Source organism: Anabrus simplex, chromosome 7 (assembly GCF_040414725.1).
Source record: "Anabrus simplex isolate iqAnaSimp1 chromosome 7, ASM4041472v1, whole genome shotgun sequence".
Lineage (NCBI taxonomy): Eukaryota > Metazoa > Arthropoda > Insecta > Orthoptera > Tettigoniidae > Anabrus > Anabrus simplex.
This window is the reverse complement of record NC_090271.1, coordinates 292,596,687-292,623,461: the sequence shown is the minus strand read 5'-3', so window position 1 is coordinate 292,623,461 and position 26,775 is coordinate 292,596,687. Positions and strand designations below refer to the sequence as shown.

At 38.7% G+C, this 26,775-nt stretch overlaps 1 protein-coding gene across 1 annotated transcript in view; it reads right to left on the bottom strand.

The window, feature by feature from the left end:
- ena (enabled) overlaps nucleotides 1-26,775 on the bottom strand; it is a 393,478-nt gene that overhangs the window by 185,420 nt on the left and 181,283 nt on the right. Inside the window, exons 3-4 of the mRNA XM_067151741.2 lie at nucleotides 23,411-23,576; nucleotides 12,974-13,129 (exon numbers count right to left, since the gene is read on the bottom strand). Coding sequence (XP_067007842.2) covers nucleotides 12,974-13,129; nucleotides 23,411-23,576 — 322 coding nt within the window. The remainder of the gene's footprint in view (nucleotides 1-12,973; nucleotides 13,130-23,410; nucleotides 23,577-26,775) is intronic.

Sequence of the window (26,775 nt, the reverse complement as noted above, 5' to 3'; positions counted from 1 at the left end):
CCCTATGAGAATCAACATTTATATCACCAGAGCCCTTGTTGGATGACAGGGTGATTACGCAATCGATAATAATAGTACTAATAATAATAATAATAAAATTTTCTTAACTTGATCTTCAAAAAAGACTGCTACCTGGATGACTTCTCGCTCAAGACTCAATCGCATTAGAGTCATATAACTTTTGTATGTAGTGAACATATCTTGTACATACTTCAGCTGAGGATTTAGTAAATTTCATCATGGGATCCTACTTCACTTGTTATCCTTCTTCTCTGCACCTTAGTTGAAACTTCCCAAACCCAAACGTTCCAACCGTTCGGGAACTATCCAATATATCAATCAACCAACCTAATAACCTCCTCCTCCTCATCATCATCATCATCAATGTCCCACTCCAGTTGCATGGGTGTGGTTAACAAGCTTACTCCACTCCTTTCTCTCCTTCCACTTTTCCTGCTCCATTACTTCCACAACATCCAATCCAGCTTCTCTAATGTCCTTCCAAATCTGATCCATCCACCTTCTTCTCAGTCCTCCAACTGGTCTCTTTCCCTTAACTTCTCTTTCCAATTCCCGTCTTGCTACCCGTTCCTTTCCCATTCTTTTCACATGTCCGAACCATCTCAGTCTTGCTTTCTGTATGTTCTGTACTAACGGTTCTCTATGTAGCTCTTCTCTGATTTTAATATTTTGAATTTTATCTCTTCTTGTCTTTTGAACCAATGTTCTCAAAATTTAATTTCTACTGCTTGGATCTTATATCTTGTCTCTTGTCACATGAAGGTAAAGACAGATAAAAAAGAAGGATGCGCCATTGGCATGTAAAGTACGTAATAATCAACCATAGTTGACATCATGGCAGATATGATTACCAGTGTTTCTAGTCCGTATGTTACAATTGGTACGAAATACTGTTTATATAATGTTAATGTCATTCTCTTGGGAACTTCGTCATCCCATAAAAGCTCTCTGACTTGATGATAAAATGATGTACCTTTACTCAGGGTTGATTTCATTACTTCCATTAATAATGCTACCCAGACATGTAAACTGTTCTACATTCTCTAACCATTCTCCGTCTATGTTCACTTGGCTTCCTCTTTTTCTCTTTTACACAGTGCATGACTGCAGTTTTCTTTTTACTAATTACCATCCAAACTTTTTCAGATTTTCATTCCAAATCTCCAGTCTCCTTTGCAAATACCAAATACCAAAGCATTCAATTCATCACCACTGATACACTGTTTTATACGTTTTATAATTTCATCCATCAATATAATAAACAATAATGGCAACAGTGCACTTCCTTTTTGAGACCATTTTTTGTATAAAATGTTTCAGAGTCACCACTCTCCACTTCTACACTGCTTTTACTCTCATGATACAACATTTTTATCTTGTTAATTAATGATTTTGGTACATTCTTTTTCAGTAGGCATTCCCATACATGTTTTTGTGTTATAAATCGTAACTACTGAATTATAAGAGGACTTCACCGTCGTGTTCACAATATCACGTTTATTGTTATCAACAATACAAATATGTCACAGAGTAAAAAGGGCAACTATACAAATACAAAGAATACATAGATATTTCGATGTTGACGTAACCAATGTCAATCCGCGACATCCTCCCCACCCTGGTCTATCTCCAAAGGAATGACCAGCTGCACTGGCCGAGTAATGAGCGTGTTGTCAGGCTGCCGCAGAACGACCGTTCTTGCATGTCCGTCTCTTCCTGGGCGCATCTCTTCTATCCTCGCTTTCTTCCACATGTGGCGAGGTCTGACGTCTTCTTGGAGGAGGACGATGTCTCCGATCTTGGGCAAATGTGTATTGGTCTTTTGATTTTTGACCTCATGGTGACTTCTCAGTTGAAGCAGATACTCCTTTTTCCAGCGCCGTGAAAAGTCCCCCAAGACCTTTTGTTGTAATCTGTATTCCTTTACGAGATTTTTCCTCTTGCTCGGTTCTGGCCCTTCTGGGATGGACGTTAGTTTTCTTCCAACTAAAAAATGGGATGGTGTCAGGAGATCTCCCGTGTCTGTGGCCTGGGTGATTGGCCTGCTATTGAGGGTGGCTTCAACACTTGTCAATACTGTATTGAGACTTTCTTCGTTCAGCTGGGAATGGCCGAGTACCTTTCTTAAACATCTTTTTACAGAGCCAACCATTCTCTCCCAAAAGCCTCCCCACCAAGCCGCCCTTGGTGTGATAAACTTCCAACGAATACCATTGTGAGCACAGTGGTGGTGCACCTTGGTATCTGTCATAATCTTATTGAGTTCTATAAGTTCGTTATGAGCAGTGAGGAAGGTCTGAGCGTTGTCAGAATATATGGTGTGCGGCACACCTCGTCTGCTGACAAACCTCTGCATGGCCATCAAGAATCTATCCGTAGACATATCCGTAGATAGCTCGAGATGGATAGCACGGGTGGTGGCACAAGTGAAAAGAATGATGTACGATTTGTTAACATTGCTGCCACATCTAACGTACAGGGGTCCAGCGAAGTCGATCCCAATCACAGAGAAGGGTTGTGTCAACTGTAGGCGGTCTGCTGGTAATGGCGCCTCAATCACCACTGGTCTGCTGTTGTGCGCTAATTTGCACGGTAGACAAGAATGCAGAATCTTCTTAGTTATTTGTCGAGCTCGCAGAATCCAGAATTCTTCACGTAGTTCTGCCAGTACTATGCGTACTCCAAGATGGTGAAGTTTGATGTGGGTCTCTTGAATGATTAACTCGGTGAACCTGTGACGGCCGTCCAGAATTGTTGGGTGTTTCTCAGTTTGAGACAAATTTGAGAATTGTAGTCTGCCACCAAGTCGGATGATACCTTCATGTAGAAATGGGTTAAATCTAGCAATCTGTGAAGTGCCTGGTAATTGTTCACCATTTCGCAATGCAGCTAGTTCAATAGTGAACCGTTCCTCTTGAACCCTTTTGATCCAGTATGTGCGTGACGCACGTAGCTCTTCAGCCGTTAGTGCATTGGGGTGTTTTGTGTTCTTGCTCAACATACTGACGAAACGAAGTACCCAAGCTGTGACATGTAGCAATTTCCAGTATGAGCTATACCTCGAGATATCCAGTAGGGGTTCCGCTATAGTGATCGTGAGAACTTGTTGCGTCTTCCTGGCTTCTGGCAACTGCGTGCAGGTGGGTGTTGGGTCACGTGGCCATGCGCCTCTGTCTTTGATGAGCCAGCGAGGACCATGCCACCATGTTTCTAAGGAGGCTAGCTGATCTGCGTATACTCCTCGAGTGAGGTGATCTGCAGAGTTCTGATCTCCAGGACAGTGTCTCCATTGACTGGGGTTTACGTGATTATGTATTTCTGTCACGCGGTTGCAGACAAAGGTCTTCCACTTATTCGGATCGTTGCGAATCCATCCAAGTGCAACAGTAGAATCGCTCCACAGCTGAGCCTTCGTGATGTCACAGCCAGTCTCTTGACAAAAGTAGTGAAGAAGGCGTGTACCAGCAAGTGCGGCTAGCAGCTCTAGTCTTGGTAGAGTTAACTTCTTCACGGGTGCTAGTCTGTTTTTGCTGCAGACGGGTTTTGTGACCGGAGTGTTTTTAAGCGTTGACTTCGTGTAAACGACAGCTCCGTATGCTCTCTCCGAAGCATCGCAGAAGACGTGCAGCTCTGGTTCATGTCCTGGTCCCGTAATGCCCACCCACCTGGGAACGGATATGGTTGATAGGTGCTGAAGTTTAGAAGTCCACAAATACCAGTTACGTGCAAGATCTGATGGAAGAACTTCATCCCATGATAGGCCTCGGAGCCACGTGTCTTGGAATATAAGTTTTGCTACGATCCCCACAGGTGAGAAAAGTCCGAGAGGGTCATAGAATCTGGCAGTGGCGCGTAGAATGTTCCTCTTCGTCCCTGGTTTGTCCACCAGGTCTCTTGCTATTTCCCCCTTGTCGGTCGAAATGATGTCTTCAGAGGTATCCCAATCGATACCCAGCACACTCGTTATGGATCTCATTTCCACTCCCTCGTTGCGCAAGGCTTCCTTCAAGGTCAGTGAATTAGTAGCCCACTTACGGAGTGGGAGTTTGATCTCCATCAAAAGGTTGGTGAGTTCGTTATACAACCTCATCGCGAGGATGTCGTCTGCAACACTTGTTATAAAGTCATCCATAAATGTTGATTTATCGAGAAGTCTCGACGCAAATGGATAATTATCTTGACGCAGTGTTGCCAGTTCCCTAAGACTAGCGGACAGAAGAAATGGGCTCGAAGCAAGTCGAAATGGCAAACGTTTGAAACCGTAGCCTATGACCTCGTCAGTGAAATTGTACGCATCATCTCCTGTATTCTCGGTGCGATACCAGAGAAACCGCGTGAGGTCTCTGTCGTTTTCGTCTAACGCTAACAGCAAAAATGCTTGGTGACCATCACACGCGATAGCTTTCGGGTGGCTCCTGAAACGTAGCAGGGTTCCCAATATTTCAAGGAGCAAGTTAGAACCTATTTCCAGTGTGTCATTCAGTGAAGGCAAGTCTGGTTCATGTGACGACGCGTCGAAGACAATTCTGTACTTTGTGATGTCACCCCTTTGTTTCTTTACAATGTGGTGTGGCATATAGTAAACATTATAAGGAGTGACGTCCTCGGGTGCAACTTCCACGTGCTCTTGCCTTATGTAGTCCCACATGTGATTGTAGTAGATGTGTTTCAAGTATTTGTTTCTCTGCAGTTTAGCCTCTAACAGGGAGAATCGTTTCTCAGCTGTGGTGCGATTGTCAGTTAAGGGAATGCCCACCTTTCGAGGTAATGATACAACTCTCCGTCCATGTTCGATGCGGTAAGAGTCGCGAAACTCTTGAAAAATAGTGTTTTCTTTAATGGATAATTTTCGCTCTTGGTTATCCACAATTCCAATAGTTTCTAAGTCCCAGAACCGTCGCACGCTTTCATCAGTTATCTGATCCGTTGTGAGTGAGACATGATGGACCATTATTTGGTTGATCGTAGTGCCAGATCTACTTCCGCTGAGAACGTAACCGAAGATAGTAGGAAGAAGAACCAGTGATGTTGTTACTCAGATAAGTTCCTTCATTGTTACTATCTTCCAGTATGAATCCGCACCTATGAGTACCTCGATCGGAAGATCTTTGTCGAGGTCGTCACTCGGATCAGCCAGCTTCATCTTCCTTAGCGATGCTAGCGCGGTTATGTCTTGGGGTGCAGTTGGTTGAAAAGTGTAGGAGCTGTGACTTTCAAAGGCGGTAATCGATACTTGAGCTCTGGTTGAGTAGCCCATAATATCGAAACAAACCTTCCGTCTAATATCATACATATTGGAGGGTGATTCGAACGTGCTTATCTCAAGAGTCTTGCGATCAGTAACATTAAGCTGCAACGCATCAATCAGAGAATTGTGGATGAAGCTCGATTGACTCCCTGCATCCAGGATACAACGAGTTAGTCTTTTTCGCCCTGTCGGCCCCTTGATCCATACACGGGCCGTTTGCAGGTGTGTGAAATCGGACGTGATGACCCCTATCTTGCCCACGGAAGTGTGTTGACTGCTGCCCTCGGTACAAATGGATACATGGTGTGACCCTCGACATTTGTTGCAGGATGCCTTCCCCTTCTTAAAACACTGTGTCTTGTTGTGCCCACGGCGTAGGCAAAGTAAGCACCGGTTTGTGGCTTTCAGTCTCTCGACTCTCACCTGGGGATCCTTCATCTGTTGACAATCCTGACCCCAGTGACCACGGTTTTCGCAGTACACACAAAACGGGTCTGGTCGAGGTGTCTGCTTCCCCTTTTGTTTGTTTGGTTTTGTGTTTACGTGAAGAGTGGCTGCTGTGGGTAATGAAGAGGTCGTTAATGGGGCGTCACCCCGTATCCTTTGAGCGTTAAGAGCTCCTTCCACTTCTTCGTTAAGGAACGCCATTAGTCGGGTAGTGTCCCCTTCTTGTATGCCTAGTCTTTTAGCGTGGACGAGCCAACGGCGACAGATGTCCTCTGGAAAGGCTCGTAATAGTTTGGGTGCTAAAATTCGACCATATGTGTCGACGTCTTCCCCTAGTGCTTTCAATGCTTGTATCCGGCGATGGCATTCAATGTAGGTCGTGTTTAATACTTCGGGGGCCTCCGAGATTGCAACTTCGAGATTTTCCAAGTAATCGAGGTGAGACTGAATAATCCTGTTCTTATCACCATATCGTGCTATCAGAATTTGTTTAGTTTGTTCATATGTGTCTGCCGTTATAGATATACCGTCTACAAGACGCCTTGGTTCTCCCTCTAAGTACCCACGGAGAAATACGTGTTTGTTTACGACGGACACCGACGAATTTTTGTCAATGGAGGACTCGAACTGCTCCCAGAATCCCGGCCATTCTTCTACGTTCCCTGAGAATGACTGCAGTTTAATGGTAGGAAGCTTTATCTCCGCTGTAGTCGTGGGTTGAACAAGGACACTCGGATACGTAATGGTAGAGTCGGCCTCATTCCTCGCGCTTTTCTGTTATATGAGGCCCGTGGCCTTTCTAATCGCCCGTTTGGAGTTGTCCAGATATTCTTCACAGGCTGCCACGTCGTCTTCGTACTCCGCGTCATCGAGTAAATCTTGGATACTGTCATTTAACGCATTTAAGGACGCTAACGTTTCCTGTAGACGCTCGCGGATATGCTCTATTTCATCTAAGTCCGTGGATTGGTTGAACGAATGAATCTGATTAATAAAACGCGTAGTGTTCGAACGTTGAGTTACTCGTCTACGTTTCAATTTCGTGAGCTGATTCGCTGTACTGCCTTCCATAATGTCTCCTACTAGTAAATTAATTCTTCACTGATCTGAAAACTATTACTCCTTGAAATATTCAGACAAAAAAAATAAACATGTGAAATGATTGCGCGGCTCAACATTACGTCATACACTATTGTCAATGAATGGTTGCCAGAGATGTCTTATTAAAAGTTAAAGATCATAGCTTAGTTACTCCCTTTTTACAACAGATGGCGCTAGTGTTCTACTCGAGTGTTGCATGCATAGATCTCTTTGGAATGGAAGCCATTACGGATATTTTGACGTAGGTGGGGTTATATTTCTTGTTACGAGTAATATTGAAATTCCTTCAAACTTCTATGCATTAAATGTTCAGAAAAAAATTACCAATCTACGGTCAACACTACGTATACTGTAATTGAGTTTCGTCTTATCTGTTGGTTTGCAGTTGTAGCTAGTTCTGCGTTGGTGATCCTATCTTCTCCTCAGAGATGCGTAGATATGTCGAGATTTAAGTCGCTCAACATACGTGTCCGTGGTGTGAAAATCCTCTTCTGTTCTCTCGTGTCGCGTTGAACTCGTAATATTCCCGGAGGTTTCGGCACCAAGATTTATGTTATAAATCGTAACTACTGAATTATAAGAGGACTTCACCGTCGTGTTCACAATATCACGTTTATTGTTATCAACAATACAAATATGTCACAGAGTAAAAAGGGCAACTATACAAATACAAAGAATACATAGATATTTCGATGTTGACGTAACCAATGTCAATCCGCGACACATGTTTTCTTTTAACTGTATCATAAGCTTTTTCCAAATCCAAAAATGCGAAGATGATTTCCTTCCTTTACAGGTGTTTTTCCATTATCGTTCGCACTGTAAATATCAAGTCTATTGTTGATCTATTTGGTCTAAAGCCATATTGTTCTTTCACCAGCTCTGTTTCTATTATATCCTTCAGTCTTTTGTCTATGACTTTCTCCATTAATTTTAGCCCATGTGATAATACGGTTATTACCTCTGTAATCTTCACATTTCTTCCTATTTCCTTTTTTGAACAGTGGTACAATGCTTCCTTGTTGCCAATCTTCAGGCATCTTTTCATAATTCCATATGGCATTGAGGGCTCTGTATAGCCACTGTAGTCCAATGCTTCTTGCTGCCTTAATCATATCAGCATTGAATTCATCTTTTCCACTTGCTTTACCTTTGGTCATTGCTTTCACTGCTCTTTCAAGTTCCAACCATGTTATCAGGTTCTCTTCTTTTTCTCCATCTATTTCCATTTTCTTATCCCCTTCTTCCTCTGAGCAGTCATCCTCATTATAAAGTTTTTCAATATATTTTGCCATCACCTTCTGAAGACCCTTTATGTCATATACTATGGATCCATCTTCCCACTCTAATGCCTTTATTTTTTCTTGATTTATTCTTTTCGATTTTATTACTCTGTATAATAGTTTCTGAATTCCTCGAATATCTTGCTCAATTTTGTTGGTAAACTCTCCCCAACATTTCTCCTTTTCTTCCTTGATACTCCTCTTTACTTGTTTCAATCTTTTGTATTTCACATGTAATCTTTCTAACTTTATTCTCATCCTTCTGATACGTTTTTTGCTTTTCCTTATCCATTTCTTTCTTCACCTTGTTCCTTTCTTTTATTTATTTTTTTATTTTGTCTGTCCACCACCGTGTCTCCTTTTCCTTGGCTTTTGATTTCTCGCATAGCTCAATTGATGCTTCCACAAATGTCTGTCTCCATTTTGTATTTCCATGTTAGACAACTTCCTTTTTATACAATCTTGGAATGCCATTCTTTTATCCTCCTCCTCCACTTCCCAAATTCTGATCTTTGGTTTCTTCTTCAATACAATTTTAGGTATTTTTCCTTGTTTTAATTCCACAATCAATAATCTATGATCACCTTCAATACTTTCACTGGGGATTATCTTCGTATTCATGATGTATCTTCCCCATTCTCTGTCTGCTATTACAAAATCGATGAGCGTTCCATACCTTCTGCAAGGTCCTAATCCGGTCTGTCACGACAGAACCCTATTTCTTATAATACAATAATAAAATCCATTTCTCGTAATGTTTTAAAGCCAACTGGAGGTTAAGGATTGTAATGAATGCACTTTAGTGTTAGTAATTTTCAGATGTTGGCTCAAACGATAAAGCATATATACAGTTTGATTTAGCACTTTTTGAGTAGTATGTATGTACCTCAAAACTTAATGTTTTAGTATTTGAGTTTTCCAGGTTGTGAAAGTCTACTCTACACAGGATATGTGCAAATTACCAGAGGCAGACTTATTCAATTTTAAACACGATTTTTATCATTTTTAAAGTGAAGAGACTTCTGTAAAACAATGCTTTTGATGTTATCCTATAAAACTCTTTCTTTAAAAGAACTGGGATACTTTATGCCACAACAGAAGAGATGCAAGTATCGTAATTTTACAAAGAGTTGCATATTATTGTGAAATAATGGTTTCTACCTATATATTAAAAATTATATAGTTGTCTATTATTGAGATGCATGAACACACATCAGGTAGATAAATTAATATAACCGTTCTATCATCCAGTAAGTGTTCTTTCAATGCAGATGCCAACAAAATGTCAAAGTACAGTTGGAGATGTGTTTATCAGCAATAGGGAATGGTGAACTTTCTCACAGGTATGTATCCATCAAATTTAACATTCTAAGAAGAACAATAGATTAAAGACTGACAAACTGAGAAATTCTGGGCAGCCACCTATATTCAATCAAGAGGAGGAGGAGGGCTTTGTGAAATGTATAGAAAAGCTGAACGTTTTTGGACTTCCAATTACTTCGTATGATTTCTATGTCATAGTATGAACCTACTTGATTCAAATAGGACAACAAGAAAGCAAATTCAAGGATAATTTACCTGGTCAGAAGTGGCTGCAGGATTTCCGCAGTGTCACAAAGCTTTCTCAGTGCATTTTGCATCTAACATTAAATGCAGTACAGCTGCAATAAATAAGGATGTTCTGGGAGAAATTTTGACCAAAGTTTCAAGACTGAATGTAAGTGATTTATACCAACTGAACACAACAGATCACACATAATATTTATGTACTAATTATTATGTTAATAAGGCAGTTTTAGAACGCATCAAGCCCCATATGTCATAGATTGGTAAGATTATGAAGCTGAGACTAGCTTACTTTGGCCAAGTTATGCGATCAGATGCATTGGAAAAAACAATCATGCTAGGAATGATCAGCAGTACAAGAAGACAAGGTCGCCAGAGGACTCATTGGTTAGGCACTATTAAAACAAACACAACCCTCACCCTGGAACAACTAAAGGAGGCAGTGGGGAATAGGACAACTTGGAGAGCGCTAATTCATAGAATCGCCGATGGTCGGATTCAACTGGACGGATGACATCACATCAATTATTATGTAGACTTGCCTCTTGTACAAACAATTATGAACGGCCTAAAAAGCAAATAAACCCAAAATCAGCTAGGTCAAATGACGAACATTTTAACAAAATGTAAACCTACTAATTTCAATCTGCTATTTTGGGTGGTAAGGGGTCTATCAATTATATTACAGATTTTACAGACAAGAAGTAGAAAGTATGAACTCAAATACAGTGAAATAAAAAATGAACTAGCAATTTAAAAATACAAAATTAGTGAAAAATGGCCAGCGCGGATGATTAAAATGTAAAGTGAGCAAGACCCCAATGTGTTAAAGAAACTTGAAGAGCCAATACAATAACAGGTACATATTCTGGCCTTATTTGTTTGGCCTTCTTCAGTCTTCAGCCTTAGAAACAAATTACAATGATAAAAACCAATTCAGATGATATTAAAATTAAAAAAATAACCAAGAAAGTTATATTGAAATTCTTGTTGTCCTGATTTCAAATATTTGCAATAAAACATTAACAAAGCCACATAGAAGGAAAAATGAAAAGCGCTCATTCCTAAGTTTTTCACTTATATGTTGCCTTAACGAGTATGAGTATGTAGTCATATTATAATAAGTCTGTTAAATCAGACAGTTGTTTATAGTATAAAAGTGCTTGAAGAAACCATTTGATGGACAAATACAGAGATGATTATTAAAACTATGATGTCAACACAGAATAAACATTTTTTATTTCTTGCAGTTTACTCTTCAAAATGAAAGCAATTTCGAATTAAATTTTCTTGATTTAACTACTGACCACTCTCAAAATCTCCACATCTTTAGCATCTACAGGAAACCCACTTCTACAGATTTAATAATTCCATTTAATTCATGCCGCCCCTTCAAATACAAGTTAGTTACTTTCCATAGCATTCATACACTTTCTTTCTATTCCCCAAAATCAGTCAGATTTCGATAAAGAACTTCAAGTTGTTATTAAAGGCATTGCTGTGAATAGTGGTACAAGATGAATCTCAATGACAAATTAGTAATATGAAAACAGATTTCAGTGCATTCATCACTCCTTCAAGAAAAGAAAAAGTGGAAAATTCTACCATGCTACAGTCCAGTTTCTGAAAAACTAGGATCTCTATTACAAAGACAGGGTTATACTGCAGCATTTGAATGTAGTTTTTATTTCTCAAAATTAATGAAAACATCGGTCAGACAGAACAAAACTTTAAAATTAGGATGAAAGAACATACTAGATCACATGGAAATTACATACGCTTACAGAGTCAAAGTTCTCCAAACAACTCATAACAAATAATCATTCTTTCAATCCAAATCAGCATCTCAAAATTCTACACACTGAAACTATGGGCTCAATTTAAATTCTTTAGAAATTATATAAAATAATAAAAGTGTTTCAAAAATAACCAAGGGACGTATAAATGAACAATCATTCTTCAATTAATACACTGTACAATTCCACCCCTTAACTTATATTCCCTACCCGATTCTCATTCGTCTCCTACTTGTGTTGACGTCTTACATACACACTATAGAAGGTTTGTTCAGCGGTTTTTCAAATAGATTTCTTACTTTATGTTTGATATTTATATGCATCTTACTTTGCAGACTAATCTGCAGCGTCTGCGTTTATGTAACAAAACTTAGCGTGATATTTTTGTTGTATTTATAGCCTGAAGATGACTTTCAATAAAGCTGAAACTTTAGTACCTAAAATGGAATAATTCGTAGTAGGAACTACATCGAAAACCCATCATTAACAACCATTTCATTTTAATCATCATCTTTGTAGATTCGATATGTCACCGTCTAATGGTGCTAGCAGGCAGCTGCTAAAATTTGCATGGAAAAAATCACAGACCACTGTTTTTGTGGTGAACGATCTATATTCTAACAATGTTATCATGTGGTTCAGAGCATTCAATGTCAGGGGTGTCCCTTATTAGAGCAATTTTAAGCTGATTGCTTTCTGAGTCAGGAAGTGTAGGAAGATGTGATGGAGGCTATTTCTTGAACAAAAAACTAGTAAATATAGAAACAGGATATAGAGATTAACCACGATGGGAGGATGTGTTCAAATACACTTTATATGCTGCTACATCTTTCATGGACTGTTACAGACTTTAGTTATTAACATATAATTGAAGATGCAGAAACTGATGTTTCCTGGCTTAATTTTTAATTCAGCACACTCCCTTCGTTATCCGCTAATATTAAAAGGATTTTGCCTTTCCTGGCGAGATGTAGTGTTTACAGTGCACTATGTCTTCTGGAATGGGCTAGAATAAACTTGTTACTTTCAATGATCTGTCTCAGTCTCATCCTTGGCTTTGACAATAAGAAAGTGACCGAGGTATGAGTGATGCTAGTAATACCATTCTTTATGCAGCCAGTCCCTGCTATGAATAGTGCGAAAATAACACTCACAGAGTCGGTTGATTCATGCATTTCAGTGGGCTTTGCAGACTGATATGCAATAGCAAATTCTGGCTCGTAAGGAGAGCAACGAGAAACTACCGCACACCTCATTTCCCTAGTACAACTCTACAGTGATGCCTAGGCTATGACAGCTGTTAGTGGAACTGTGGAGGATCAAACCAGCCTTCGGGCTGAATACCCAAAAATAAATAAATAACTAAATAACTAAATAAATAACTAAATAACTAAATAACTAACTAAATAAATAATTAAATAAATAAATAAATAAATAAATAAATAAATAAATAAATAAATAAATAAATAAATAAATAAATAAATACATTAAAAGGATTAAGCAATACTCACATCCAACGCATGTGACATAGCTCGTGCAAAGGAATCTGCATCTTCTTTACTGCTGAAGTTCAGTCCATACACTTGTTTGTTGTCACGCCATTGATGAAATGTTGCAGTGGCTTGGTTGTACTTAAGTCCTTTCAGAATTGCACAGTTGATTACCACCTGGTAAAATTATCATGAAATAAGTTTAATTTATACAGATGAACAATAAAAATTTGCATCAAATAATAGGAGAAACACAACAGGAAGTTGATATGACAGGAGGCAATAGAAAGGATAGAAAAAGACAAACATGAAAACAGAAAATGGAAAGGAAAAACTCCAGATCTTCATGCACTACTTGATTCATATAGATGAGCTCACTCCTCATCACACCCAGTCCTTCTCAGTCCCTTTTGTCTTGTTATCAATTCCCATCATCATCAAGATGGCGGGCATCGATGTTCACTAAGAGGAGCACCTGGCGAGATCTTGTCTTGATGTGGGAAGTGCAGAATAAAAAGAAGATGAGATAAACAAATGCAAAGTAAAGAATAAAAGGCAAAGGTTTATACAGGAGGTAAAATAGAAATAACATACGAGGAATAGCTCAATAGGGCAATGTAAAAAACCGTACATATTCCTATCCTATATCCTATCTTAATACCAATATAAATGGTCCGTTATTGGACATTGTAAATTTTCCAGCTAACTCATTCCTGGTTGCCAGCATTTTGCCCCCGTGTGCTAGGTTGGGCTCATCAGTTGGTACCTAGCACACCTACCGACGCATGGCTAGTGCACACCATGGAGGCCACTGCGTAGACCACTTGGAGCCACCGGCAGTGCCAATGCACTTGAGACTTTTGTTTCATTACCAAAAATTGATGCCTGCTTGGCCATCAGATGATATAGAGACAAAGTGCATTGGCACTGCCGGTGGCTCTAAGTGGCCTAAGCAGTGGCCTCCACGGTATGCACTAGCCATGCGTTTTGGTACGTGTGCTAGGTACCAACTGATGAGCCCAACCTAGAACACGGGGGCGAAATGCTGGCAACCAGGAATGAGTTAGCTGGAAAATTTAAAATGTCCAAAAACGGACCATTTATGTTGATATTATAAATTTACTCATTCGGGACAAATATTTCAGATTCCCTATGGGAATCAACATCTATATCCTATCTTCCTACATCTGATTTTATTAGTCACTTGTTCTTTCCATTCTTAATAAACATTTCCAAGAAGAATTATATTTTAATACCTATCCACACTTATGTGCTAAGACATTTACTTTTTGGAGAAGAATTAGGGGAAAAGTGGAAGGAAGACTGAGGGAAGGACAACATGGCTTCAGATCAGGAAAATACATAACTGAAGTAATTTTTGTAGTCAGACAGTTCCAACAAGAGCGCCATTATGAAAATGGTAAGGATCTATTGATAGACTTCCTGAGCATAGAGATGGCATAGGGCATTGTGCATAGAAGCCAAGAACTTTGGAAAACCAAGGAGTTGGGAAGCATAACGCATAGAGGCTGAAAGAGGAGAAATAGAGAACAGCATGGGCAGAAGAAGGGGAACAGTATGGGATGAAGTTCAATGTGCAGAGAAGAGAGTTCCGCTGACAACAAAGAAGGAAGACCGAACAATACGAGATATACTGCTTCGAAGAGAAGGAAGCAAGGATGTATTATATATCAAACCTATTATACATTAGAGACTTGAGATGTTAGCAGAGTGCAGGTGAGTGAAATGAAATGCATCAGGAGCAAATAGGCATTACAAGGAGATACAGAAAGAGGAACCTTACAAATGAGGATAGAGAAATGTCAACTAAGATTATACGAGCACACCTAGAATACCTAGCAGAATACAGGATATAAAAGTGGGCAGCAAGAAGCTGAGTGAAAAAACAAGAGAAAGGTGGATGAAGGGTGTGAAGGACTGTGTTGAGAGCAGAGTGAGTTGACAGAGAAATGGTACAATGATAATAATGACAAAGAGGCTTATATTCCAGACAGACCTGACCAGTGGCTAGAAATTGTGCTGGATGATCTACCCACAATATCAACAAACATAAAAATACTTTGTCTCCCACATTTATTATTTCAAACAGTGCTAAGGAACAGAACATGAAAGCAATAAGATTGTCACAGAAGAGGTTCAACTTAACATAACTCGGACAAAAGGGTCAATCACAGAATACAACACCAAAAATCATATACAACTTCCTATAACTAAAGAGATACAGAATTCAAGGGCAAAAGAGTGCTGCCAATTGTGGAGTATTAAAGTATTGCTGCACATCTAAATAGAGTGACACCATTAGAGAAAAAGTGTGAAAGACAAAGTAGATTGATATAATCAGTGGAGGTAAAACAGTGGAATTTTAGACTTCACATACCAATAAGGCAAGGATACATTATTGGGTAAACAACTGGAAACAAGCCAGCATAGGCTCCTGTGTGAATGAAGGATGGGTAGACCCCTCCTTCAAGCTTTTATTACCGTATCATCTTGAATATCACCCGCCACCGAATAAGACCCGCCCCCTTATTTTGAAAGAACAAATTTAAAAAAAAAGTAAAGTCAAAATTATTTACAATCAAATGATTAGAAAATACAAATAAAAGTAAACAAACATTTCCAGAACGATATCCGAGTCCATTCATCATCATCATCATCATCATCATCATCATCATCAGTACCAACTTCGGAATTTTCATCACCATCACCTTCCACAAAATGTCGTCATCGCTGCCATCCACAGCATTAGAAATGCTACATTTCCTGAAGCCCTTCCGTATTAGGTCTCCAGGAATACGATTCCATGCCGTCAAAATCCACGACACAGCAGCTGAACTTCTGGGCGCTGAATACGACCAGTTGGAATCAGTGTGTGATCATCAGCCGCCATCCATTCTGTATAGAGCTGTTTCAAGGCTGCTTTAAACGGACAGTTCACACAGACATCCAGCGGCTGTAGCATAGACATCATCCCGCCCAAAATGACTGCTAGGTCGGTTTTCCCATCCTTGATATGTTTCTTCACAGCATTTGTTGTGTGGCCGCGGTAACTGTCAAGAACAAGCAAGCTCTTTTGTCCCAATAATGCACCAGGGTGACGTTGCCAGACACACTTTACCCAGTCTTCCACAAGTGAACTGTCCATCCAACCGAGTTCTGAGATCTGACGATAACACCAGCAGGTAGATTTTTAGGAAGAGTCTTTCACCTGAGAACAATGTATGGCAGTAATTTGGTTCTGTCAGCGAGAATACACATTACCGTACACAGTTGTTTTTCATTACTACCTGTTCTAATGGTAACACTTTTCGCACCCTTAACAATCATACTCCTGTCCACTGGCATTTCAAAGTAGACTGGCGTCTGATCTGCACTGCCAATTTGGGGAACCAAATATGCATTTTCCTTCCGCAACTGAATTATGTAACGCTGAAACAACAACAACTTCTCATCATAGGCACCAGGAAGACGCTGTGAAATTGAGATATGCCTTTGTACGCTCAACCCATTTCTTTTACAAAAATTACAAACCCATCCTTGGCTTGCCTTAAACCCTTCCGTTCAAAGTTCCTTTGCAATTTCTAATGCCTTTAGCTGACATTTTGGTTGACACACCATATCCCAATTCCTGCCTTTCTGTCACATATTTATAAAGTTTTTTTTTTTTTTTTTTTTTTTTTTTTTTTTTTTTCCTGGAAACTGTACACTCAGTCCATGAATGGCTCTACAATCACCACCACATGTTGATAGCATATTTTTCTTCTTTCTCAAATCGCGAATACACGACTTGTCAATATCGTATTTTCTACCGGCGGCACGAATTCCAACAATTTCGGCTTCCCAAACTACTGTCAGTTTCTCACTCGCAGTAAAAGATTGCAAACGCTTCATGGAATTCATGTTGATACTCTGAGAACATGTGTGAGACTGACGCCAAGCGCAGAAGTAGCGTATACTGAGAGCGGAGAGAGCATTGTTGCCCAAAATTTTAAATAACACCCGCACCTGATTTTGGAAGAGATATTAAAAAAAAAAAAAACAGTGTGGGTGGTATTCGAGATTATACAGTATTTGCGGCGTTGCTCATAGGGACAACTGCCTCCTTGGGCGCGGCAATCTTCCCAGGTGTTGTTGAAGCAAATGATAAACCTGGTAGAGGCAATGTGTTATCATGCTAAAGTCTAGTGTTTTCGCAGGTGCATTCATGGAATTAAACTTACGGTGTGCTTCCTGGTAGGAAAGACCACCCAGGATCTCAATCTCCTGGATCTTCTTCTTGCTGAGATAGACTGTTAATTTTTTCTTACAAAATTGTACAAAACTATCCTCGTACTCAATACTATATATTTTAAGTCCAATTAAGACGAAACTTCACACATAAATAGGCATGTTTCGACCCGGCACTGGGTTATCCTCAGTAAGACATGTATGATGAATTAAAAACATACGAAACACACAAAATGAAATGTTAGTTAAAAGTTAAAAAACTGAACTGTTGGTTGTTAAAACAGTCTTGAGCTGGAGGTCTTTCTGTTTCAATGTTTTTTGTTGTCCTTTGATGTGGTTCAACTGGTATCTGTATACTGTTGGCTTAGTTGTTGTGTTCCAACATGGGCTGATATACATAAGCATTATTGAAGTTGAACCGTCTGATTTTGTCTAAGGTTAAAAAATGTTGTCTAACAGGAAACAACATTTAGATTAAGGTATGAAGAGTGAAAATTAACTTACGCTACGTGGCCCGCTTGTATCACCCATGTTCTCTGACTACGGAGTCCAGCTCTCGACTGACTTGCTCCTGCAGTCGAGACGCAAGACGTGTCACTACAAGGACGTGGAGTGGGGAAATGGGGTGGGGCTTGCGGGAGAATAGGAGTGTGTGGAATAATGGGGGCGGTGACTGAAACCCAGTTTAATAATTGTGAGTTCTTAAGTTCCTGTTTTTTTACTACAAATGATCGGAATAAAAGTTTCCCATACTACGTTCTTTTTTTCATTTGTCTCATTTTAGTTGAGGGATGGGTTCTTATGTTGATCCATACTGATGTAAAAATTCTCTAAAATGTTGAGTAGCGGACCTTTCAGAATGGGATAATCTCATTCCGGATTATGGCAAATGAACTAAAAATCTTTAAAATATCTTTAAAATTTCAAATATATCTGATATTTGCACTTTGTCATCCAAGATATTGGTAACAAGCTCCATGATGATATCAAATGATGCCAGAATCTGTAGATCCTAATGTGGGTCTTTATCAGAGAAGATTTCAAATTTTTTTTAAAACAAAAGTTAAATCATTTAAAGTTGAAAACTTCATCACTGATCTGTATTGAACAAATAGTTACAATGCTAAAAAGAGAAAAATGTTTCACCTTTTCAATACAATAACACTGTTGCACGAATCAATGTAGCAACATATTTCATTTATTAAGGGACCGGTTTCGACATCTGTCCATGTCATCATCAGCCTACACAAAAATGGCAAGAAGTCAACACAATTGTAACACTTATGACACTTTTTTTTTAATTAAAAATAGAAGTTCATGTAGAGGTTCTTGAGCACTCTTGCTGATCTTGAGGTTTAAAAAAAAAATTAAATTAAATTAAATTAAATATGTTGCCACATTGATTCGTGCAACAGTGTTATTGTATTGAAAAGGTGGAACATTTTTCTCTCTTTAGCATTGTAACTAGAAGTTAAATCATGCAAGAAGAGGTTAAGAAAAGCCTAGATAAAAAATTTATACAGAATCTGCCCTAAATGTAGATGAACGACGACCAACCAACTGGTGATTGATTGATTGATTGATTGATTGATTGATTGATTGATTGATTGACTGACTGACTGGAATGTATTCACTATTAATTGCATGTTTCTGAAGTGGTTGGTAGTGTGGTATGTTGTGCTTATGAAGAGGTACAAACTGTCACAATGGCGAAAAATGAGAGTATCCTCCTATTCAATACATCATATATTCCGTCATTAGACGGAGCAAACAAATTCAAACATGTTTTGGCTCGCTTGAGCCATCTTCAGTGAAAAAATTAGGGGGGTTGGAATAATTTACATAATATACAGTTGAAAAAATGCTTAAAAACATAATGAAAGAGCAAATGAAAAAACAAACAAAACAGAACCTAGACGGAAACAAAATTAGCACAAATATACAATATTTACATCAATATGCAGAGCAAAAAACAACTTATTGCGACAAAATTCAGTGAAACAGGTGTTCATTTAAAATAATAATTGAAACTAAAAAACTGCGTTAACCTAAGAAACAAGGGAATGAGAAAACAAATGATGCAGATGGAAATGAATAATAGTAGCACATGGTGGGGTTGTGGACCTCATAGTTTACAAATTATTGGTTTAGTAAAAATGACAAAACAGTTTGAAATTGCTGTCAAAATCATCCTAGTAGAAACCTATCACATCAAATTGGTCAGGAGGAGAGCGGGAGCAAACATTTTTGAGAAACCAAGCCTGATATAACCTGCAGGCGAAAAGCCTGTGACAAGGAGAAAAAACACCAATGAAATTTAAGGCTTTAGAAATAGCAGCATTTTCAATATCTTCTCAATCTAGCGGTCCCTTTCTTCATTACTGTTTCATAATGTTGGCTGGTGTCTTGCCTTATTATAAAGGGGTCGGAAGGGCCGCGTATAAAAATTTTCAATCCACACACTGTCAACAATAACAATAGCAACATCAACAACAAATATTTGAACTCCGGAGTTTACAAATTAAAGTGCCAATCCTGTAATTCCAGCTACATAAGTCAAACAGGCCGCAATTTTGTCATAAGATACGCCGAACATCGCAACGCTCTCAAATATAATCGTTTTTCAGCTATGAGCGAACACCAAAAAACATCCAGCCACGAATACACTTCAACAGACAAAGACCTGAAGATCTTGCATTATGAGCAAAAAGGCACCTTGCTCAACATTCTCGAGAGCATCCACATCGATTTAGATCAGTTTATGAACCCCACTCACAATTTAAATGAAGTCAGCGAGAAAAAGAACATTCTACTTGAAACATTCATTCCATACATTTGTCAGAATTTCCATAACACAAACAAACCCCACCTCCATCTCCCCGACTCACCACCACTCCCCCCCCCCCTCCTCACACCAACCCTCCCCCTCCGCTCCTTCCAACCTAGCAAACACAGCCAACCAACAATAGACTCGATCACGCGACCGAGACCGTCACTTTAAGAAGGCCACACCATTCGAGTTTTAGAAGTCAGCGAGTAAACTAACATCCTCTTGAAACATTCATTCCTTATATTTGCCAAACAAACCCACCTCCATCTCCCCAACTCAACATCCCCTCCCTTCCTCAAACCAGCCCTGCACCTCCCTTCCCCCTCCGCTCCTTCCAACCTAACAAACACAGCCAACCAACAATAGACTCGATCACGCGACCGAGACCGTCACTTTAAGAAGGCCACACCATTCGAGCTTTAGAAGTCAGCGAGTAAACTAACATCCTCTTGAAACATTCATCTTTATATTTGCCAAACAAACCCACCTCCATCTCTCCAACTCAACACCCCTCACTTCCTCAAACCAGCCCTGTACCTCCCCTTCCCCCTCCGCTCCTTCCATCCTAGCAGACACAGCCGAACCAACAATAGACTCGATCACGCGAACGAGACCGTTACTTTGAGAAAGCCAGGCCACTAGAGAGGACAACCACCTACTGCACACCGTAAGTTTAAGCTTTCTTCACAACCATTCCACACTTTTTACTTATCAACCCATGTTTCTCATACAACCTCATTTTTTCCATTACAGATTAGAACTTCATTGACGGTTTCCACTAGATTACTACAATTTACTATGCATCTGTCTTCTACCTAACACAGCTTCTCATATTTTTATATGCGGCCCTTCCAACCCCTCTATAAGGCAAAACACCAGCCAACATTATGAAACAATATTGAAGAAAGGGACCGCTAGATTGAGAAGATATTAAGAATGCTGCTATTTCTGAAGCCTTAAATTTAAGGTGTTTTTTCTCCTTATCACAGGCTTTCCGCCTGCAGGTTAATTCAGGCTTGGTTTCTCTCAAAATGTTTGCTCCCGCTCTCCTCCTGACCAATTTTATGTGATGGGTTTCCACTAGGATTTTGACAGCGATTTCAAACTGTTTTGTCGTTTTTATAAACTAATAATTTGTAAACTATGAGGTCCACAACCTCACCATGTGCTACTATTATTCATTTCCATCTGCATCATTTGTTTTCTCATTCCCTTGTTTCTTAGGTTAACGCAGTTTTTAGTATCAATTATTATTTCAAATTAACACCTGTTTCACTGAATTTTGTCACAATAAGTTGTTTTTTGCTCTGCATATTGATGTAAATATTGTATATTTGTGCTATTTTGTTTCCGTCTAGGCTCTCTTTTGTTTGTTTTTTCATTTGCGCTTTCATTATGTTTTTTAGCATTTTTTCAACTCATATCATGTAAATTATTCCAACCCCCCTAATTTTTTCACTGAAGATGGCTCAAACGAGCCGAAACATGTCTGAACTTGTTTACTCCGTCTAATGACGGAATATATGATATATTGAATAGGAGGATACTTTCATTTTTCGCCATTGTAAAGTTTAACTCACTCAGGCAAAGTAACGAAACTGATTTTTCTGCTCTAAAAATTAAGAAAAGCACAAAATGCTAAACTATCGTTAAACATGAGTAAAACAAGAACAAATGTAGTGCAGAATCAGTGACTTACTACACTGATCATCAGCATGAAGTTTAATAAACTCACTCAGGCAAAGTAACGAAACTGCTTTTTCTACCCTAAAAATTAAGAAAAGTACAAATGCAAAACTACCTTTAAGCATGATGGTAAACACAATTCTTTTCACAAATAAACAAAATTGTAAATACCAAAATGGATTTTACATGAGCAGTCAAAGTTCCTTTTAACTCTCCTGAAAAATGAACAATTTGCACATTCGCTAGTCTGCTAGTCTGCCATAGTGGGGACGACATGATTCCAGAGGGGCAGAATACCTCAAACTAGGCATGATGCAGAGGTCATCCTCTTATTCAAAAATGGCAACAGCAATGACATAGAGAACACCCATCCAGCCTACTCTTTCACCCCTACAAATTCTAGACCAAAAAATCAACTGGTAGACTTGTGAACCAATTTGGTACCTACCGGCCTGTTGTGCAAATTGGGTCGCAAAACTGATTCAATATTACAGATCATCCCCAAACTGTTCATACTCTCATTGAAAACACCACAAAATACAACATCCCATTCCAGTTGGCCTTCACGAGTTATCAATAAAAGATTCGACTCCATCACAACCTGAGCCGTGCTATATGCATCATATGTCAAAATCAAGCCACAATATATAAACCTCATAAGGAACACACATAAGAGCCGAAAAAGATAACCTGATGGAAGCTTCCTAAATCACCTCTTTTTTTTTTTTTTTTCAAATGCTGTCATCCTAATCATAAGTGACCAACAATAACTACAGAAGATGCGACAGAAGATTGGCTTAAAAATGAATTCTAAAAGATATTTATCTTTAAAGGTAATGAATGAGCCCAGAAGTATCCTCACAATCATGAAAGGCCATACTCCAGATCAGATTGAGGAGTACGAGTACCTCAGAAACAGAATCAAGCTCGACAAGAAAGATCAAGGAGCAAAAATAACCACACGAGTAAATCTAAGCAAGTTTAAACAGAAGCATACCGAAAGAGTCACTATTCATGGTCCACTCATGGTGAACTCAAACTAATGGCAACAGACTAAGAGTTATGCAGCAGGCCATGAAGAGGAGTATGTGTGAGATTTCATTTCAAGTCAAAATACAAAACAAGGAGATCCAGAGAAGAACCAGGGTAACCGATAGTGATTCAGTGAATAGCTACACTCACGTGAAAATTTGCAAAGCATATTGTGAGACAGGATGGAAGATGATGGCACAAAATTATGACAAGATGACAACCCAGACCATCACAATGCAGAGTCAGAAGACAGCAATTATGGTGGACTGACAACTTCCAAAAGACTGGACGGAAGAGGTAGCTTCAAAATACAACATGGAGTGGATAAAAACAGGCTAGAGGAAGAAGCAACTTGGCGAATGCCAACTGGAGGGCAGAGAGTATAAAAATATACGTATTTGAGAGAATATCCTTGTCTCTACCTGTTGCAAAGAGCCACTTCTGGCAATGAAACTTAATATTATGAACATTCTGGTAATGTATACAGTAATCCAAACTCACAACTAGCTCATAGGTAACAAAAAATTCTTACTACATTCTTACTTTAAAACCATGTCACCTTGTCTCTGAGGGTGTACTTTGTATATCATCAGTTTATTTAACAGCAAGCAGATTAGTTAAGTTCAGTTAACATGAACTCAAAAGATAAAATATTCAAATACCTCATGATCCTGTAATTTGCGCCCCACTACCCTGAATGTGTTATTGATTTGGTGCTGATAGATGTGAACTTTGGATAATCCAGAAGAGCTGCCACTGGGAATCCATTTTTTGTTTACATCATCGTAGATCATCACCGACGCCCGCGCCGATGCTATACTCTGCTCACTGCAAACACAATTAATATCACACTAATCAGGTTTCCAAACATTTTGCCACATGTAAGAAGATGCAACAGCATTGCATGCCATTTCTATTAAAACCCAAGCAAGCCACAGGCAAAGCCAATATACAGTGAATACATAAATGAGAGAAAGAAATGAATCATGGATGCTATTTTATAACAGAGAAATAGACAAGCACAGATGAACCTATCTAAATACCCTACTGTCAAGAGTCAATGAATTGTACACATTGCATTAATAGATAGATAATAGATAGATAAATGCAGATAAACATCATCCTTGAAACTTCTAGCAACTCAATGTTGAAGTACCTAACTTTCTTAGCTCTTAACCTCCTTCTGAGCAGAGCATTTTGAAAACTTTCAGAGAATATTCTTTTTGACTATGTTAATTTGTCAATATTCTTCAGTATCTTCACCTGGAGTGATTGTTTATCTGGTGCATTAAAAGATAATTCTAAATAATGAAATCAGCCATGCCATTACTGAAATGTTTTCATTCTAAATCATACTCACTGTCATGATCCACCACTGCTTGTCAGATATGTGCAGCTTCCTCCATTTTCCTATGTCAGACTACTACTGTCACCTGTATTGTCTAACATCGCTAGATCAGCTTTTGTTCATCTCCAACCCATATTATGTTAGATTTCCAATGTCTATGAAGTCTTTCATTTTCCTGCTTTTTATGACTTCACCCTTATTACCCTATATCAAAGATGGTTCCTAAACTCAGTGCATTGAACTTGCACAGTCTGGTACTGCAAAACCTGTTTCGACAGGGTACACCCACCTTTTGCCATTGAATATTAGAACATTTTACAAATTTTCTTCCTCCAATCCTATAAGCCCTATCACAATGAAATTCAGTGTGCCTTTTTATATGTAACTTGCTCTTCAACCTGCAGAAAAATATATTATCTTCTTTTTAACTGTTTTTCATTGTTTAATTTTCAAAATTTACACTGAAAAAAAATTGCACTAAACCATAATTTTCAATATGAATTCAAACATTTTTAACACTTTAAAGCAATTTACTTTGTTCTAAAGTCAAGACTAAGACTAAATGGTCAGATAATAGCCTGAACCTCAATGATCAGAAGACATTTGCAGTGTAATAGGATTTATTTTTCACTTTGAAATCATGACCCTTTTATCAGAAAATATTTTATAATAAACTTTCTGTAAAAGATTTACTAAATATTGAGGTTCAGATTATAACAGCACTAGGAAGGACAGTCATACACAATTATTTTCATGTAATTATCTTGTAAATTGTACAAGTATGGTGCAAATGGTTTTTAAAAACACAGTTTTGAGAAAACAAGGCTGTAGTTGGTTTAAATGTCCACCAACCTTGATGAGATGGGAGAACATTTTAATTCATAACTCAATCATTTATAGATACATGAAAAAATCATGAAATGAAGATGGAATTTCATTTGAGTTTTTAATCATAAAAATTATTTATATATACTCAATATGAGATATGTTATATAACAGCTATAACAAATAATTATAATAAAATATCTGAACTGAAATGGTGATTTAAAATTTGGTAGAATTTCTTCAGCACTGTCATTACAATCTCATCTCTAGGAGAGGACAGTAAACCAAATCTAGTATTTAGTATTATTTATTTACCACAATTCTGAGCAGAAATATGGAAGTTATAGAGTAAAGGTATGAGTCCCCATGTACATATAAAATGTTCCCTAGACATACCTTAAGATGAAATAGTATTTACAATATTTACATGACTTACAAAATACTTAAATAGTACTATACAAGTATTTCTTACTGCTCATCCATTCTCTCTATCGACAGTTAGTTAATCACTCATTCCTTCAATAATTCCTGTGTTCGCATACTTCCTTTCGCTCTCTACCAGTCTGTCATTCCCTCATTCTTTTTCTCACATATATCCTTTCATTCAACCAATCTGTCATTCACGCATTACTCCACACACTCACAGACACATGAAGCAGTTCCATTCAATGCTATGTTTCTTTTCACATACATCTGAAATTTAGGAAGAGGCCAGTTCTTGACACCCCTTGACAGCAAGTTCCACAACTTTGCAGAGCACCAATAAGAACATTTCTGAAATATGGAAGTTCTAGAATAAAGTTTGAAACTAGTGCACTGCTGAAATGATATGTTTCCCTAGTTTATAACTGTTCATGACAGGGTTTCTGGACCCACCAATTCTCATATATTTTCAGTTATTTAAATTCATATTCAGGCTAATTACACTGCAACAAAATGACAGATTCTCCATAGCAAATCGTAGAGCAAGGGCATCTTCCTTATTTTGTATACACCTGTATAGCATAATATTGTCAGCATATTGGGCCACTGGTCATGAGACACAACTTGGGAGATTGAGCACATTAAACAGTGAAGAGGAGAGACCCAATTACAGAAGCTTGTATTACTGCAGATGTTACCGGAATAGTCAATGATCGAGTGCCTCTGTACACCACACACACTGGGTCAACCCTCCAGGAAGGATCTCTCTTATGCCAATAAATTGCCCCATATGCTGAACTGCTTTAGTTTCAACAGAAGCTGTTGATGTGACATCTGGTCGAAGGCTTTGGACCACAACATTGTGCAGGAATGCCCTGAGAGAAAACCATGCTGACTGGAGTTAAGCAAGTTATTCTCCAGCTGCTCCAAGCATTTACAGACAATGGATGTTAAAGACACTGGCCTGTAATTTTCAACCTTTTTTTTTTTTTAATACTGGCACCACATTAGCACTTTTCCACTCACAAGGCACGGTTCCTTTAATGATGGAGTATTTGAATACCACACGCTTCAACACACTGCGATAAGATCTGTCCAGATATGTTGTCTGGGCCTGTCGCAACCCAGAGTCATATTTTCCGTAAGCTGGCAGTCACTTCAGGTATGGAGAAGAATGTTGCAGGAGGAGGGGTGGAGGCGATGTCCTGGCCAAGTGCAAGTTAACGACTATATTTGGCTTAACATAGTTCTCTTTAAAACTGTCAGGGAAAATCTCCGAGATGCCTTGTGGGTTATTTACAGCTTTACCGTTAACACAGAAAGAGCCAAGTAGTGAGCTTCCACATTTCCTTGCAAAGAATTTCCACATCTCCCTGTTTTTTCCACTTATTTTATGACAATAATAATTATTAAATTAATGTCGTAATGGTC